This window comes from Phallusia mammillata, chromosome 4 (assembly GCF_965637545.1).
Source record: "Phallusia mammillata chromosome 4, kaPhaMamm4.hap1.1, whole genome shotgun sequence".
NCBI lineage: Eukaryota > Metazoa > Chordata > Ascidiacea > Phlebobranchia > Ascidiidae > Phallusia > Phallusia mammillata.
Genome location: NC_137255.1, coordinates 16,327,888 through 16,346,682, shown reverse-complemented (window position 1 = coordinate 16,346,682; position 18,795 = coordinate 16,327,888). Strand labels below are relative to the sequence as shown.

The 18,795-nt window shown below is 39.5% G+C and overlaps 2 protein-coding genes across 2 annotated transcripts; both read left to right on the top strand.

Annotated features, from left to right (window-relative positions):
* The first annotated feature begins 1,990 nt into the window (after positions 1-1,990).
* On the top strand, positions 1,991-7,099 carry LOC145223524 (uncharacterized). Its single transcript, XM_080089933.1, has 13 exons — positions 1,991-2,128; positions 2,403-2,552; positions 2,863-3,065; positions 3,192-3,377; positions 3,727-3,821; positions 3,935-4,347; positions 4,449-4,505; positions 5,084-5,283; positions 5,346-5,451; positions 5,578-5,715; positions 5,789-5,887; positions 5,977-6,155; positions 6,221-7,099. The coding sequence occupies exons 1-13, from the start codon at positions 1,991-1,993 to the stop codon at positions 6,843-6,845; spliced, it is 2,589 nt and encodes an 862-aa protein (XP_079946059.1). The 3' UTR covers positions 6,846-7,099.
* An 8,497-nt stretch (positions 7,100-15,596) lies between these two features.
* Positions 15,597-18,205, top strand: LOC145223523 (uncharacterized). Its single transcript, XM_080089932.1, has 4 exons — positions 15,597-15,793; positions 16,222-16,370; positions 17,228-17,418; positions 17,847-18,205. Exons 1-4 carry the CDS (start codon positions 15,597-15,599, stop codon positions 18,162-18,164), a joined length of 855 nt encoding a protein of 284 aa, XP_079946058.1. The 3' UTR covers positions 18,165-18,205.
* Positions 18,206-18,795: the final 590 nt, after the last annotated feature.

The window sequence follows — 18,795 nt, the reverse complement described above, 5'->3', positions numbered from 1 at the left end:
TACTTGCTCTAACACACATCTGTGCCAATTTATAGAAAAATATTAGGCGCGGAATGTATTTTTTTTTGTTCTGAACATTATGCACTATACTGTACATGCGTTTAGGTGTGAGCGACATTTTCGAGTGCGACCATACATCGGTAAAAGTCATTTCGTTGGCAAATACGAAAAGAGACCACAAATTGGGCTTTACGAGTCGAAACTACTTGCTCTAACGCACATTTGTGCCAATTTATAGAAAAATATTAGGCGCGGAATGTATTTTTATTTTGTTCTGAACATTGGACCCTATACTGTACATGCGTTTAGGTGTGAGCGACATTTGCGAGTGTGACCATAGATCGGTAAAAGTCATTTCGTTGGCAAATACGAAAAGAGACCACAAATTGGGCTTTACGAGTCGAAACTACTTGCTCTAACACACATCTGTGCCAATTTATAGAAAAATATTAGGCGCGGAATGTATTTTTTTTTGTTCTGAACATTATGCACTATACTGTACATGCGTTTAAGTGTGAGCGACATTTGCGAGCATATCGGTAAAAGTCATTTCGTTGCCAAATACTGTTTGAAACCTGAAATGTGATTTTACAAGCTGATCTTTTTTCTCCCAGACCACAAAATGTCGATTTGTACCTACATTGACCACGTTTCATGGTTTTAAAAAAATAAAAAAAAATAAAAAAAATTTGGAAACTACACGCAGTGGTGCGTAACGCTTATTAACAATTCTCGCACTTTTCATTTCGGCGAAATGATGATGGTAAACAAACAACAAGCGTGAAGTTGTGAACACGATATTTGGTCAAATTTCCGCACGCTTATCCAGCTTTGTTTAAATTGGATGAGCAAAGAACACCAAACACGTAAAATATAAAACCTTAATATTAAAGGCCGAATAAATTATGGCAAAATTATACAAAAAACTACATAAAAAATCCTGCAACAACATTTCATATTTTTGTAACGAGAAGAAGAATTCTTACCAAAATGTTTATGTTTGTCAGAAACCGTGCTTTTTGCTTTGTCACATTACGATTACGGTATAACCTGGACCATTTTAAGTTTTAACTGATGTATGTCTGTTTGTCTTAAAGTTGATCAAATTATTTGCAGAAGTTCTGTATTCGAATGCTTAGATTAGAAGTGAAGAATTCTTGTCATTCCCGTGGAGCTTTGTAAATAATGTTGGATCGCAAAGAATTACTTCCATATTTATGTAAACCAACATTCGTCACAAGAAAGACATCCCACGATCAGTTACTTACAGCGGACACGCAATAACCAACAACATTCACCTTTAGCCCACGCGTTACCCCATGTATCGAAACGGCGAAAATTGGTCGGCAGCAAGTTGGGTAGATACATTCCGACAGAATAAGAAATACTCTTGGGCCCCGTTTGGCGGTAACCCTACGTTTTACTTACAATGATCCGTGGCATGAACAGGGCTCGCGATACGCTAATTGCGAAATGATATGAGCAGATTTCGTCGGATGTGAAACCCGACTACGACATAGACATGTTGCCGCGGTCGCGGAACTCGCCACAAAAGCAGGTATCACGTAAGCACGATTGGAGCGTGCGTGGCGGATTTTAAACACATTGTTTCGCCATCGTCCGACAACATTTCATCGCGTGTCAGTTTACACGGCTACCATACAGCAAATCGCTGGGTGTAAATATTTTGGCACTCAAACTTGTTGGACTACGAGATACACAGTCCACTCACATAAAAGTGCACAGTTGATTTAGCATGCCTCGATCTGTTTCTGTATTGTGCATAGTCGTATCTCAACACAGCCTCGTTTTTTGCCGGAACATGTGTAGTGAAAGTTTAAAACAGACTAAATCAGGTTGGAAAATCCAAACATGATATGTCCAGTCTTGTAAAAGGTTTTTACGAGTCTTTTTTATTCTAGTTGGTTAAACAGCTATTTAGAATAGTTTTTAATAACACTAGTATTTGGCAAAGCCGCTCGGAAGCAAGATGGTGCGGCTTTCGAAACAAAAACAGGAAAAGTTGGAGGCAATCATGAACCTGGTGGAGCAGTTGGGAGTGGACCGAGTTCTGGGAAGATTGAGACAAACAAAAATGATGAGCAAGGAGGTCTTGGATGACATGAAGGTAGATCGATTGTTGTTGTTTTTTATTGATAACTATTTAACTGTAATATGTAGTTATATAGGCTATTGGTTGTCACACTTTATCAACCAACCATAACAAGAAAATTTATCGTGAAAATTTAGACAAATGCATTTCGCTTTTACAAACATCATCAGTGTCTGAAAACAATATAAAAGACTGGATAAAACAACCATAACAAATCAAACTTTTAAGCTCTTTGGATATAGTATTTATAATAAAACAGTCATACAAAACGTAACTTATTTTCGGTTAGGAATGGGAAACGGATTATGAAAAACGGGTTGCTCTGCTTGGATTTCTTGTTTCTCCTGAAGGGAAGCGCGCATTTGGTGCCTTGTTCGAACTTGCAAAAGTTCACGAAGAGCAGGTAAAGATGCAGGAAGAGCAAGAAAAGTTACGACAGGTTAGTTCAACTATTTATTCTATATACAGTGCTACAATACGCTTGACACTGGTTACAGCGACCCACAATTAAGAGTCCCAGTATGATGTTACAATTTGTATTGATTTGTTCAAAGTGTCTCGTATATGATACATGAATCATCACACCATCAGCTCAAATTTCAAATGCGAAATGTGATACGCCTAAATACGCTAGCCAATTTTTTTTTAATGTTGTCGTTAAGTATGTGGAATAAAAAATATTTTCTGGAACATCATTAATTGAAGAACCGTTATGGAGCTATAAAGCTAAATTGTTACTCTTTCGACAGGAACAACTTGCTCAGCAGCCTCCACCAACGGAGACAAAGCGACCAGCACCAGGGCATTCGGGTAACAGCAGGTCTAACGCCGACCACCGGACCAATGCCAGTTCCAATATGAAAAGTAAATTGCGCGCACAAATGCACAAGAAACGTACAGTCAACACCGCACCGAGTCAACAACAGGATTCTCCAAACGCCGGGAACAATGGGTACTACGTCAATTGACGATTCGTGCTGTTTTGATTGCTGTGGAAAGATTCGAAACAATGAAAACAACTCCCATCGAAATTTTGATACAATTGAGCATCACTATTTACTTTAGGTTTTGTCTGCAGGAAGAGCAAGAAGGGATCCAAAAAGTCGGAGGATAAAGACGACCCCTTGCTGGAGGAAGCTGCCAGGACGTTGGAGGAGGCGGAGCGGCTCGAGAAGGAAAAGAAGCGACTGGCAGCGTTCAGAACCCAACTTGCTGCGAGTGAAGCACAAGACCAACCTGGAAGCACAAGCAATCGCAATCTCAGGCAAGTAAAAATTGTTATGCCAGTCAAAAATGGTTTGTTTAGCTATGAAAAAGCCAGTCAAAAATGAAATCAATGTAGAGTGGTTTTTGTTTAGCTATGAAAAAGCCAGTCAAAAATGAAATCAATGTAAAAAAGAAATCAATCACAAATTCTGCGAAAGTATGTTCTCATAAAATTCTAAAGATCTGCATCAACATTTTTCGACAAAAGTCGCCTAATTTAAAAAAGTTTTTGTTTTAAATACATGGTTTGCAAGTTTAGTTGATATTTTGGCAACAATCTTTTCGTTTTGTGGTTATAGATGGTGCAAAATAAACGTGACGAAAACACTTTGTTTTATTTTGCACAGAGGTGGAAGTCCGCGAAGAACTCCGACGCCATCGACAATGTCTGAAACACAAGAAGACAATGTTAGCGACATTTCAAAACCACACAAAAAGAGAGGTAAGACATATAAGTAATTTGGCCAACATTACGATAGAAAAATGAATCAAACAAAACCGAGTAGAACAAGGAGCAAACCAGTTCTATCGCACTTTATTTTCACCTTTACGCAGACGAAAGATCGCCGAGCACAGAGCGCGAGCCAACATCACCCAGTTCCATAAAGAGAGTACGAAAGGCAAGTGAAAGTTCAGCGTCACCCGTTCAGAAGCATGTCAACTTTAAGATCGAGCCAGAGGCAACCCCTAAAGCACTTAACGACTTTGCCCGACAAAAACAAGAGGCCGTTGGTGCTGAGAGCCCAACCCCCGAAGACAGAAGACATTCTACAAAGGAGGAGATAAATGAAGAACCAGAGTACCATGAGCCTGATAGGGAACGACTGCCTCCGGAGGGCGAAAACTTGACAGATCTAGAGCCAAAACAAGCGGACAATGTGTTTAATGATGACGGTCGCACAGAACATGTCGAAGAAAGATCGAGAACGAATTCTATGTCCAATGAAAGATGCTCCTCCAGCGATGAGGTACAAATCGTAACCTTAAGTTATTGTAATTTTTGAAAGTTTGATCCCGATACTTTGTTTGTTTATAATTGTGATTTTAAAGTTTCTTTTGTCGTTTTTAGATGCCAGCAGCAGACATATTTGCCACCCCGACGAAACTGATGAACACCTTAGCACCGGTAACTGCGTTTTTTAAGCCAACTGATATGCGCTTATTTGTATCTTTATTGACAGTTAAGTTAAAACCTAAAGCTATACCACGCTCATAGGCGCCGAATAGGCGGTGGCGGGGTGGCGCCGCCACCTTGGGTTTTTAAAGCACGGTGGCGGCCACCGTGGATATTTTGGTTAGTTTGTAGCGGTTACATACGAAATATCGTCAAATCTGAAGAAAATTAGGAACAATTTTGCTTTAAAACAAACGTGCTGGCGATACAGACACAAAACGTGGCTTAAAACTGCAACCTGTTAGTGCTTTGTTTATGACGACAAAAACACAATTGTCTGCCAGTGAATGTTGGGCCATTGTTGTGTACAAACGTTGCTAAACCAATGATAAACGTTACAGCAACGTGTTGCATTTGCGAATTAAACGTTATTTCTATGAAACGTTTATTTGGCTTTGAATTTGAGTTCTTGTGGTTGCACGCTTTAGTGACGTCACACAAAGTGACGTCATATTTTATGTCCGCCACCTTGCTTTTTTGTAAAACTCGGCGCCTATGACCACGCTACATTTTAAACTACACCGGTTTAGATTGTGGACCGGGACATAGATCTGAACGAGGTGAGGGGTTTGCTACTGGCCGACATTGTTGCTGAATGGAGAATGCTCCGCAAAGAGAGAGAAAAGTTTATTGCTGGGGTGCAAGGCCAAGCAAAACTCGTTAAACATCTGAAAGACGAACTCCGCGCTTTGGGAGACGAAAGAGACAAAATGCAGAAAGAAAAAGACAAGTACATTTTGTGAATGGGTTTCATGGAAACTTGTGAATGATAAATAAATGTTTTCGATTTAGATTTGTCTTTAAAGAGTTCGAATTGCAGCAAAAGTTAAGTGATCTTCAGCAGAAACATCGTTCCTTACGGGAAGACCACGATGCTCTAAAACAAGGAAATCACCAAGTAGGGAATTTGTGAATCTAAAGATATTGAAAGCAATAGGCATCGCGTGCCTAAAACCTTACTGTTGTCAAAAACAGAATTTATCGATCGTTTATCGACTTTAATAGGGTCTGTTTATTGTTTTAGATTCAGCAGAATTCTAAGAAAGCCAACAAAATACACCAGGATATGAAGAGAAAAATTGCTAAGCTTGAATCGAAAATTAAACTTATGGACAAAGTTACTGTGAGACGGGGAACGCAGACCGATGATCAGCTTGACAAGGTAATCATATCGTAAAATACATTTTGCCACATGCAAAAATAAATACTCAGTTGATTACATACGTAATTTGCAGAATGTACATGAAGCACTTCGCATGGCAGAGGAATCTCTAGCAGTCAATCAAAACGAGCTCACAAGCGCCCAAGGAAAGTTGAAAAACGCACAGCAAGAGGTTTGAACTCCACTTTTAAGCAAAGCTTATGTTAAATAGTACCAGATAATTAGTACAAATAGGCTACAACTATGATTATATCAATCCAGGTCGACGATCTAAAGAAGCAAGTAAACCTCAAGGGTCGGGAGATCAACAAACGCGAGCGAAAGAGCAAAAAAGATGAAGAGCAAATCCGCATGGTGTCGCGCGAGAGGGATGCGATGGAATCCAAACTGCGCAAGGTTTCTGAACAAATGGAATATTACAAGACCATGATGGAAATGAAGTAAGTAGCGTAGGAAAAAAAACGAAGCATAAATTGTTATTATAATGCATGTTGTTCGCTACCAGGGTAAAAGGTTCAAAACGTCCACCGCAAGAAAAGAAGGAGGTCAAAGTTCAACGATGCGCCAGTGGTCGTCACGTCATGATTAAGTCAGTACCCACTGGCATCACCGCCTCATCTTGCCACACAAACGATAATGACAACCAAAACGACGGAGCATTAAAATCACCTGGAAGGCGACCGTCAACAGTTAAGATCCAACAACAAGCAAAAGGCAAATCGGATGCTGACAAAGCACCAACAACTCCAAGAAAGTCTGGATCACAACAAAATTCACAGCCTCAAAAAGATACCACGAGCGACAGTCAGAAACAGTCGACTTCTGAAGGCACTCCAAGACAAAACACCAAACAACCTGTTAAAGCTAAACCCAGCAACGGTAATGGCAACAGTTCAGGTACCAAATCAGCAGTAAGCACACCACGATCAACAGTATCCAATAGTGACAATACACCTGGCACTCCCAAAGGACCATCGGATCAAAGCACTAATGGTGACAACAAAGTAAAAGCCCCAACCACGCCACGTAAAGGGCCCAACACATCAGCTGAAGAATCCAAAACTGTTGCAAATTCAGAAACAAAAACTGTCTCTTCGGTTAGGGACACAGCAAAGAAAATTAAAAAGTGACTTGGTCTATCTACAAGTCAAATAAAACTCTCATCTGTTTTACAAGCTGGTTGAACAGCATTACACGAGTTGGTATTCAAAGTGTGTACAAAACATTTCGTGCAATGCAATACCTAGGAAGTGTTTGTAAATTGGTGTAGGTACCTCGATGGACCACAGCACTGCTTGTAAAAAAGCAGCGAGCAAAAAAAAATTGTAAGCTTATGTTAAAAAAAGATAACTTTACTCCACACAATTAGAACTGCTTTGCAAAAAAAGTTGGAATCGTTCCAGACTAAAAAAAAACAATTTGTAAGCAGAATATTGGTCGCATTTTTTAAACTTTCTTTGTTAATTTAGGCAAACTATGAGGTTTTTATTACGTCACAAATGCAATTGTTACTAGCTGTGCATGAAATTTGCATTGAATAAAACGTATGTTTTTGAAACTGTTTCTCTGTGGTATCCAGTGCAAAGGGAATGAAGTAAGATGGTTATGTAAATCAATAGATCCAGATTGTCGGCCTTGTAGGACAGCTCATTGCAGTTGCATTTAACAGGACAGACACGGAAGAAACCTCGCAACGTAGAATTTCAGGAGCAGGCAGTCGAGTTTTGGACGTTGACCCATCACAAGCCACATTTATATGGAGAAAACAAAAGATATTTGCGCCCCTTGCGGGTCTTGCAGCAATCTGTATTATAAGCGTTGGCTGTGTTTTGGTTGTGTTTTTGGGAGTTCCACAATCCTCTCGAGAAGCAGCTACCGGTAATAAATCTATGTTGTAATTGTATTGTAATGTTGTTGTTTCACATTGTAAAGTCATTTTTTTTAAAAGTTATGTTTTTGATTAGCGACAAACAGTACATTGGACGTTTCTACTAGCAACGCTACAGCAGCACCACGCAGTTTTCTCGGTTGGTACCATATATTGTGCAGATCAAGCGTAGTATAGATACATTCAAAAGCTGTTTTTACTGTTTTATGTTTCTAATAGGGGTCAGGTTGGGTCGAATGTTTATGCCACAGTTTGGAATGGAAGTAGAAGAACCGATAGACGACACCCCCGATTTCGGTTCCATGATGAACGACGTAGGTCACGTGACATTCTACGTATAGAACAGTGTTTTTAACCGGGGCCTGTGTTTAGCTCTCTGGTGTTATGTCGGACGCTTTTGATACGATTTCAAATGCTATGGATGAACAACTGAAAGTTCGCGAAGATGAATTGGCTGCACACGAGGAAACCCAACCACAATTTTCAGGCGAATTTGTTGATCCCGTTGTCATACAACCAGCAGAAATCATTTTGCCTAAAGGTGCGTCATTTAGAATAACATGAACAAAACATTTTTGTCACTACGTTTTTATTTAGTATGGGGCAGAAATTTCAAAGCAAGCTAGTTTTTCTGTCATTAGAGTGACATATCAATACGTTTATTGTTGATTATCATTGTTGATGTTTATTGTAGTTCCGACTACAACAAAACCGACAACAACCACAAAACAAACAACCACCACGGTACCAACCACAACAAGTACGTAAAGATGAATTGACTTAATTAAAGTTTGTTTCATCGCATTAAATTGATAAAAAATAGGAACTTATGTAACTGTTGTCAAATCTAAATGTTTTTGACTTTTTTATATATTTCAAATCAAACGAAAGCAAAAAAGCCAGTTGAGGAAGATTCAGGCCTTCTTGGCATTAGATTGCCTTTTGGGGGCCTTGAAGGTATGTTTGTTATGGGCATGTAATTGGCGTAAACTTTTATCGAAACAAATTTCTTCAGATGCGGCAATAAATCCTCCAGCTCCAACGCCTGCTCCGCGTAAGTTTTATTTTGCAAAACACAGTTGTTTAATGTTTACTTTTGAAGTAAAAAAGCGTCGAAAGAACCGATTTTGCACCGCTACACTGTGACAACAGAAAAGTTCAATTGACATTATATAAAACGTTCGCACGACGTTTCAGAGCCAGCGTACAAGAGCGCAACGACGTATCCGTTCCAGTCCTACCATCGTTGGCCTCCAGGTGATCTCACTTGGTCATCAGCCAACCAGTTTTGTACATCACAGAGAAGACGCCTCTGCACTGCCCGTGAAATTTGCGGAAAAGGTGTGCCTGTCGTTACTGGAGCGTTGAAAGGAACGAGATGGACGCCAACAAAGTGAGTGAAAAACAACAACTGAGAGAAGATTATGGTTGCGGTTTGTAAACCAGCTAAAACATAAACTCGGAATTAATTTTTTTCAGTCACCAACATTCACTCGAAAAATATTGCCTATTATTATCAAAAAGTTTCCAAAGCTAAAAAAGGTTTGAATAGTACACTTTAATTTTATAGTGACATCGCCAACAGTTGGTTGCAAGTGGGACGAGATCCGTTTTACATGACTTGTTGGGAGTATACGTTTGTGCGCCAGGCGTTTCCATCCTGGGGTGAGACCAACCAGTACGCTGAGTGGAAACACGACATTTATTGCTGCGCAGAAGCTAGCAAGTCACAAATCGGTGGACAGAACGTTTCTTTGTTGCTGGTTTTTAAACATTATACAAACCACTTTAAAATGTTGGATTTGAAGTTTTATTTGTAGACAATATCCTGATAGCTACAAAATCAGTTGGCCTATTTGATGACATGGGCTATTTGTAAGATACCTAAAACGCGTGTGTTACAGCTGTTCCCATTTCGGTGACGCACTGCACACAAATCGAGCGAGTGTTTACTGTACGGATAGACCACCCTTACAAGTCAAACATCTACTATCCCGGGGACACTTGGACCTTGCCATCGGGAATGAAATGTCGTTGCGCTGACGACGGATTTACGGAATGCTACGACCCAAAGATGTGTTTTGGACACGCGTTGGTACAAATCAAATTGGCATAACTGTGTGTCAAGACTAAAGTTCATGTTGGTAATATAGTTTTGGTGTTGTTATCCAACCTCAATAATCTCAATTAATTGTATCACAAAATGTTTACAGTTTAACAAGTTCAAGTTCAAATACATATCTTAATGCCATCAACGGTTTTGGCGATTCCATTTGTAAGACAGCGTTCCTAAACCTAACCAGCATTTCTAAACTTCATATCGCTGATGATGGCATAAGGATTTGCCGAAACGCTGGAATAATAAAGCTTGTCGCTTTTCACGTCTTTTTGGACCGTATACGACAATAAAGTTAATGGTGTAATGTAACTCAGGACCCTATAAAACATTTTTTTTCAATTTGTAGCCACATTGTAGAGTCCTTCATTTATCGACAACAACTGTGTTGCAGGGAGAAGTATTCTGTTCTGGACTCGGGATAGAGTTTGCACAAGAATGTAGTTTTCCTGAGGCGACAGAACGAAAACTACCCGGGGCATATGTTGGAATGGGAAAGACAAAGACTTACCACGTGCCAGAATGTTCAGCTTGTGTGGTACCAGGATGTAGTAGGTCTTTTGTATTATTGTCACATGTGTTCAAGGGTCCGTGTGGTCGTTTGGATGTTGCTTTAAGTAAAATTAAATCAAATGGAAAACACACAGTCAAAAAATACACAAAAAAACTAGCACTAATGATGGTAACAATGAATACAGGCAAACCTATACAGCTAAAATGAAATATACGTAACCTTTGCACGACGTTGTACATCTAGGCATACGGGCATAACTGAGAACTTTGAAAAATTCCAGGTACTGTTTTACATTAACTTTCAGTAACATGGAATGGTCGATGGTCAACTTGGGTTGCATGGTCGCAGTGCACGGCTGGATGTGGCACAGGATTGAGACGTAGATTTCGGCATTGTTCCCAAGGAGAGCGTTGTTTTGGGGAGGATACTGAAGAAGAAGAATGCATCATCAAACCATGTACAGGTAACTATAAATATACTTAAATAGGAAAAAAATACCTTTCGTGAAATCATTGCAATTCCCGAATTAACGAACACATCAGAAACATTCCGTTGTCTGTATATATAGTTGCAACATAGTTGTATTTTTTGTGTTGAGTATAAACACGTTTTTTAGCCCTAAGTGTTCCACCCGACCAGTGGTCACGTGACATGTTAGAGTGGCACAATTACTTCAGACGTGGGCATGGATCTCCAGCACTGGTTTGGGATAAGTCGCTCGCGGACACGGCGCAGAAATACGCAGACCACCTCAAGTCGATTAAGGCAACAACCATTGTACACTCTCCTCAAGGTAATTTTACAGCGTCTATTTTCGGTTTTAAGATCGTTGAGAGTATAAGTTTGATTTAAATTTGTGCAAAAAAAAGTCCGTGAAAAATGTGAGGAGCGTAGTAAAGCAAGGACATTAATATAGTGACACTGGGCCGACAGTACTTTGGTTCTAAAGCAGTTGCTTGGTATTGTGAACCTGTTTCATCTGTGGTTTATCGAATTATGCAGTTTAAGTAATGAAGTTCATTTCACTCATTCCTTATGCGTTGATGCTATAGACGCGTACAATATGACTTTTATTAAAGTGATACGGTACTAGGCTTCAGACGAACTTATTTATCTAATTGGCCGTAAGCTATGCGTGTTATTGTCAAGACCCAAACATTTTTCTTTATTTGTTCTAATACTACCAAGATGACTAAAAAATGAACACAATGCTCATGTGTAGGCTGGACTTCGGATGGAAAAATGTATAGATATCGGGGAGTTGCCGAAATGATAACCTACAAAGCAAAGATGGACGCAAGGCCTCCACAATACTACATCACTGGTAAGTTAAATCACTTGTAATTGACTGTTTATGTGTTAAGTGATTACGTGATTTGCAGGCAAGGACACAGCTCGAAGCTACTACGCTGAAGTTCGCTATTACGACTGGAAAAACCCTGGAAAGAAGATTGACCATTATACGGGAAGTTACGTCGTCGGTAAGTTCTCAAAAGAGCAAGTAGCGCCTAATACTGTAAATGCAACATTTTGTCCCAACAAATCAGGGTATAGTATAAGTGTCTTATACGGTAAATAATTTTTAAATTCCGATTGACTTAATCAAAGTATATTATTTTTGCAAAGTGCTAAATTTGCACAAACATGCTTTCGTGTAATCAGAATTGTTGTTTTTATACAGTAAATTTTAGGGCGCAATACAGTTCGTGTTTAGGGCGCAATACTTCGTTTGCGACTTGTAAACAGAATCACACTTTGCTACCGTGGGCTAAATTTTCAGGTCATTTTACTCAACTGCTGTGGATGTCGACGGAACGCATAGGATGTGGTGTGGCAAGATCAGATGAACCGATAGACGACGGAATGTACGTTTACTTTTCTGTCTGTCACTACAGTTCCGGGGGAAACGACGCACTTGTGCCAGAAGAATGGGAGGAGCAAGTGCCCTATTTTAATGAAGGTTTTTTTGTCACTATACATGGCAAATCACAGTACATGGCAAAATAATTTAGCCATTTTTCCACTTCAAGCAGCTGTTAAAAAGTAATGTGTCATAACATTTGACAGTGTTTCACAAGCCATTTATTTTGGTCCAAAGATAATTTTGGTATGTTAAACTGCAGGCAATAATCTTGTCACATTACTAAGCAAAAACAAGGTGTTTGGTCAAATAACGATTTTTTTGTCCACAAACAGAGCTCATCTGCCAAGCTGAATGCGGACCAAACAAATGTTATTCCTTCACTGGAGTTGACTCAAATTCCGGGTCAACTTCGTCCTGTACTTGCACGGACGCTGTTTCTCCAACCTGCTCTACACCTTGTCTTGCCTTCTGCCCTGGTGCAGAATGGAACAAAATGTGCTACGGGGAACACGACTGCCACTGCACGTCTAAGGCAGCAGTGTGCGACGGTTTACCAGTGGTCGAATAAATTATAACTGTCAAGTGCCCCCTCTTCCCCCAACGTGGCGGCGCCCATGGTCCCAAAGTCTAGAAATAAACAATATCTTTGAGCGACCAGAGACTTCCAGATAGTCCTTGTTAATTGTTACCCACACGAAATTGCGTACGGCATATACATTATTACAAAAAGGTATAAGTAACAACAGTTTCTGATTTCATTAGAAATGTAAACAGCTGAGCACTCTTCTCTGAGATTTTATGTGTTTGTTTGGTGGTTTAGAGGCCAACAGAAATGGCTGTTTTGCTCCTTTTTAACAACACGCACACAGGCGTTATGTATTAAAACATGTTTTGGTGTAATATGGTAAAGAGATATTTCATTTTGAAAAGCGACAAACAAGTAGTAACGAGAGAAAAAATTCTCTACTTTAACGTTCCAATGTCCTTCGGAGCAACGGCAAAAGCGATAACAAATTTGTTTGTGACAAATGCAAAAACGACTTTGTTTGTTTTCGACAACATTAGTTGAAAAAATCACACAAAAACAGAATTTCAGGCAGATTGTGGTATGGCCATTATTCAAAAGGAAGCAATAAAATATTCCAATTCTTATTTGCGGGGCCAACAGGCAAATCCACACAATGCAGTCTCGTCGAAACGCCAAAGACGTTTGGTATATGTACAAGAAATCATGTATGTCTTGGATTTCAAAGTGTATCAAGAATACATCTGCAGAGGAATCAGCAAAAACGGCTTCAAATATTGTTTGTTTTTGGTGGAATGGGTAAACTACATTTCTTCAAGAAACTTGTTGGTGATCAGGCAAGAGATTTCGTTTCAATTTATAGCAATAAGTGTATGAATACATTATTTGCATCATTACAAGCTTGACTATGGAACAAAATTGCTGACTATGTCGTCATAACTATAATTGCGTAACAAAGCATATATGTTTCTGTGCAATATGCAAATATATAACCTACTTCCCATAAAAGCTATATTTCGGTGACCAGGAAAACGGCTAATATGGGAATGAAAAGTGCGTTGGAGCCTCCTCAGAAGCGGGTTGGTGATGTTGGTCCACGAATACCCAGTATAGCTCACCGTGTTCGGGAACTGGTGATGGATACACCCAAATATTTCGCATTTTTAATGGTGCTAGGGGCAATATTTGTCATAATTGGAATTGTATTGATCGTGACTTTCCTGGGCCTCGCAGCAAGAAGTGTAGTTACATCAGATGAAGGTATAATAAGTATTAGTTTTTTCTCTATATATACGGTCTGAACTAAGCTGAAAATCCATTGTTGAAAGCTAGTGAAAAGGCAGTTTTACTATTTTGCCTGGAGGTTCCTACAAGAACACCTATGTCAGTCTGTGCACGTCCGAAGTGACTGTTTTAGTTGTTTTTTCATAAAATTTAACACCTTTTAGGTTACACCTGAATATACCACAGTAAAATGTGGATTTATTTGTAGTTTGAGCACCAAGTTTCGTGTTTCCTGAAAACCATGGCAAAAATCATTTTTATAGGAACAATAAAGGCCTTTCTCTTGAAGTACAACAAGCCTTTTCATGTCGATTTATTGGATCCAGAAAGCGATTATTACAAGCAGGAAGAAGCAATTGTTGTTCGCGACGTAGGTATATTTGTGCCCATATACATTCTGTACATGATTGGGATAAGCAGACGCCATGAAGTTATTTTGCTGGTCAGAGCCTTGCGCTGATAAACGGAAAAGGGGCACCTTGTCCGTCCTGTACTTGCTAATCCCTAAATCTCCCTAAAGTCAAATTACCAACCGAAAACCAATTCCACTTTACTTTACGATTTACGTCTATAAGCAGGGTTGCAATCGACATTGACCCCAAAATAAGGACAAGCGAAAAAATAAATTTTCATCTCATACAAAACAATTTTTCAAACAAATATTTGCACGTGTACGAGCCATTACATATCACATGCCATCTTTTTTGCCGGAAGTAATCTAACTCCTTGCTTGTAAGAAATACTTTGTTCATGCCTATGTGCGCATCATTGGGTATCACCAGAGATAATTGTCTGTACCATAATTTACCCTAAGACTACATATTCGCCAAAGTGTGTCCAAATGCATATGTGCCTCTTTTATTTCGCACGACTAACTGGTTTACCATAATTAGGTCAGTCAACTTATTGGGGGGCAACTTAACTCCGCCGAAGAAGTAACAGTTACTGTACACGGGTTTCGCAATGGCAGCGTGGTTGCCGTTTTCTCCGCCGAATCCAATACATTCGATGCTGATGAACTTGAGGATGCGGTGATGGATATAGCGAACGACCCAAGTGCTGTTATCGGAGGCTCAACAGTACTAGGAGTAGAGGGTAAGTTCCAGCAACATTATACCCTCGTGAAAACACAACCTTACGGTCAGAAGCTGAAAAGTCTTTACTTGAATTGATTGACCAAGATTGCAGTAGAGTGAAATTATGTGTAACCGTCCGGAAATTTGGTCCCGCAGATACGTTAATTAACCCTAATCAAGAAACATTTTAAACCTAAAAGAGTAAAAGTAGCAACATGTGTAAACATATTCCTGCGTTTTCGCAAAATCCACGTTTTTATTAACTTACTGCAGTAAGTAATCAACGACCGTTTTTACAGCAACCACGATTGAAGTTGAGTCGGAAACGCCAACAGAAGGCTCCACAAGCGGAGAGCAAAGTAAGAGAAATGTTCATTAATACAGCATAAGCACAGCTGAAATTGGGCGTTTATCTTTATAGCAACACAATCGAATGATGAACAAACGCAGTCGGATATAAACATATTCTCCGCTACCACAGAGCGACTGGTCCTTCGTAAGTGTTTTTTTATGTCACAGAGGTTAACGTGGAAAAAATCAGATTAGGCCTTTTAAAACTTTGTTCAAATCATTATGGTTGATAACGCCTTTCTAAAAAATATGTATCAAATAAATGTTCCCTGCAGCCACTCGCGAACCAGACCCTAAATATTATGATTGGGATGGCGACACAAAGACTTGGACAGCTGCTAAAGAGTTTTGCGAATCAAGAGGTCGCATTTTGTGCAGGTCCAATGAAATTTGTGCTAACGATTCCCTGGTTTTGGATCCTCCTGGTGTTTTTAGCGGAAAAAAATGGGCCCCAACAAAGTGAGTTAAATTGCCACAAGTTTAAGTGCATGCTTCGGTTATATTAAACAAAACTCTAATTACAACTCCAAAACGTAGTAAATCTTTTCTTATTATTGAAATCTCCTTGCAAGTAAAACAAACGCGACGCTTTTTTTGTTTGTAGACACTGATGATGCTTATAAAAGTGAGATGCATTTGTTTTGACAACAAATAAAACATAGAGATTTTATGTTTTTTTCACACGGAATTTTCTACAACTCTAAAATTCACAAACATTTTGGACTGTAAATGATTGTTTAACATGTATTTTCAGTTAAAGAGGTGCAAGTTTTGTAGAATCATACCATGTTTGGTCTGGATTTAATCTAAAACAACTAAGTCACGTCTTGGTATTTCATAGCCAGCAATTTGCTCCTCTGTACGTTTATATACCGATTTTTTCGCAGCAACATTGCCAACGCTTGGGTTTACGTGGGAAACAATCCGACCTATGTGACTTGTTGGACTTACTCCTATGCAGAATCGGCGTTTCCCGACTGGGGCGAAACAAACGACCATCCGGAGTGGAAACCTGGCATTTACTGTTGCGCACCAGGTAAGAGTACTATAGTAGTAATCATGGTACAGTGGTTCAAATCAATTTTACACCGTAAACAGTTTCGTTACACAATGATGCCTACTGTTGTAAATATTCTCAGCAAAAAAACACAAGCTTTATACTCAGATATTGGAATGTATTTTTTTGTTGACAAACAATTTCATATTTTAAACAATTCGTTTTAAAGCAGCGGTTCCCAAACTGGGGTCCGCGGTCCTTTAGGGGTCCGTGAGGCCATTTTGGGGGGACCGCGAAGCGGTTGAAGTAATTATATAATCTTATTTGGCGACAGTTTGTGCCACTAAATAAGTTTAAATCAAAGTAGAATTGAGAATCAACTGTCTTCATTGCTTAACAATAGCCTTTATTGAATGACAACTAACAAAAATGTAATTGTTCGCGCACAATTGTAGTGCATTTGTCTTGTCTGTGATGTCACAAGCTGTGTTTGGATGACTTTTATGCGCAATTTTGCATAACTAGCTAAAATCCTGAAGTCAACAGTCGTTTTTATGAAATACATATTTGACCGCGAGCCCTCAAAATAATGGCAAAGGGACCGTTTTGAAAAAAATATGAAAAAGTTTGGGAACCGCTGTTTTAAAGGAATAAGAAGTCTAACTGTTTTACGTTAAGAGACGCCTGGATAAGACTTTCGTAAAACACAAGTTTGCTAGTTTCAAAGTTTATGGTTTCGAGAGATTGGGCGCTGTAGATTTTATTTAAAAAATGCACAAATTTTGTAGCTTCATTCAAAGCCTACAGTTATAGCCGACAAACTAATGCCCTCACTGAATCGTGTTAATTGTACAATAAACGTTTTAAAATGCACAAACATTATGTTTTGTCCACAGAGACCCACAATATAACTCACTGCACGCAGATCGATCGTGTGTTCAAAACACGGATGGATCAGTCCCACATGTTTGACTATTACTTTCCCGGGGAATCTTGGGATCTGCCGTCGGGAATGAGGTGTCGATGTGCTACGGACGGGTATAGTGAATGTCACAGCCCAGTGGGTTGCTACGGGGGATTTTACTTGGTAACTGTCACTATGTTAAATTGTGCTACATATTTGACCAGATCACTTTAATGAAGAAAGACAACCCATAATTATGCAATTCAACCCTTAAACACATACTTTACAATTAACATACTATAGCCATTTCGACGAGAACCTAATCAGCCTTAACTTTAGGTACTTTAGAAAATAAAGCGATACAGTCTACTTAAGAGCGGTGGTATGTACGAAATTACAACTTTGGTTGCCACGCTACCTGCGAAAAGGTCACAATCGCTTAATTATTGTGGCAATACATAACACAATTTAACATAATCTAGCCCGAATTACAACTTTGGTTGCCACGCTACCTGCGAAAAGGTCATAATCGCTTAATTATTGTGGCAATGCATAACACATTACATACAATATATTTATGGTACAAGCTGATAATTCCATATGTTACACAGGACGAATTGTTTTGCATGGGCAACCGCCGACCTTATGCCCAGCAGTGTACTTTTCGTTACGAAGAAGGTCGACAACCCCCGGGAAAGTACGTCGGTATGGGATCATTGAAACTTCATCGGACCTCAGAATGCGAAGAGTGTCAGGAACTTGGATGCAGTGGGTTCTTGCGGAAACTGTTAAACGCCCTGTACTGTTTTTTTGGCTTAAGATTGAAATTTCATGGGATTTTTGTTAATGAGAACATTTGGGGTTATAATTGTATTCAACGAAGCGAGATGAAAACAAGACAATCAAAATTTGACAAACAAAATTTCTAAAGCTACCTTATCGTCGTAGGCCCACGGTTAGCTTGTATTGCATGTATATGCAGTTATTTGTGTGTGTTTTGCAGAAAGTTGGAAAACTATGTGGGCTGAATGGGGTCCGTGGAGCACCTGTTCATCGCCATGTGGAGCTGGAATGTGGCGCCGGTACAAGATCTGCCCTAAGCCTGGAGAATGCTTTGGTGATAGTTCAGAGTACGAAGATTGTGAAAAAGAACCCTGTCCGGGTAAGAAGTTTTATTCTGTAGCGAGGTGTTTATTCGAGGTACATCGTAATAGAATAACACAATGAGCGAATACGCCGCATAAGACGAGAGTCAGAGAAAGAAGGCAATCTGTCCGGTTCGCTGTAGTATGAAGGCACACGATAACGGTAGTGAGACAAATGTAGCGAGGTGTTTATTCGAGGTACATCGTAATAGAACAACACAATGAGCGAATACGCCGCATAAGACGAGAGTCAGAGAAAGAAGGCTGTCCGGTTCGCTGTAGTATGAAGGCACACGATAACGGTAGTGAGAAAGGCCGCTACAATTCATTACATTGCGATAACTTGTTTTGATAAAGAAATTTTTTTCGTAAAACCATAGAAGTACTATGTTATTGATTTTATTTACTGTTACAA

Excerpts from the sequence above, each read along its gene's own strand:
- LOC145223524 (XM_080089933.1), top strand. The coding sequence starts at position 1,991 with ATGGTGCGGCTTTCGAAACAAAAACAGGAAAAGTTGGAGGCAATCATG. Across the intron at positions 4,506-5,083 it reads TGATGAACACCTTAGCACCG|ATTGTGGACCGGGACATAGA; the intron begins GTAACTGCGTTT and ends ACACCGGTTTAG. Across the intron at positions 6,156-6,220 it reads AAGACCATGATGGAAATGAA|GGTAAAAGGTTCAAAACGTC; the intron begins GTAAGTAGCGTA and ends GTTCGCTACCAG.
- LOC145223523 (XM_080089932.1), top strand. The coding sequence starts at position 15,597 with ATGTTCCCTGCAGCCACTCGCGAACCAGACCCTAAATATTATGATTGG. Across the intron at positions 15,794-16,221 it reads AAAAAATGGGCCCCAACAAA|CAACATTGCCAACGCTTGGG; the intron begins GTGAGTTAAATT and ends ATTTTTTCGCAG. Across the intron at positions 17,419-17,846 it reads GCTACGGGGGATTTTACTTG|GACGAATTGTTTTGCATGGG; the intron begins GTAACTGTCACT and ends TATGTTACACAG.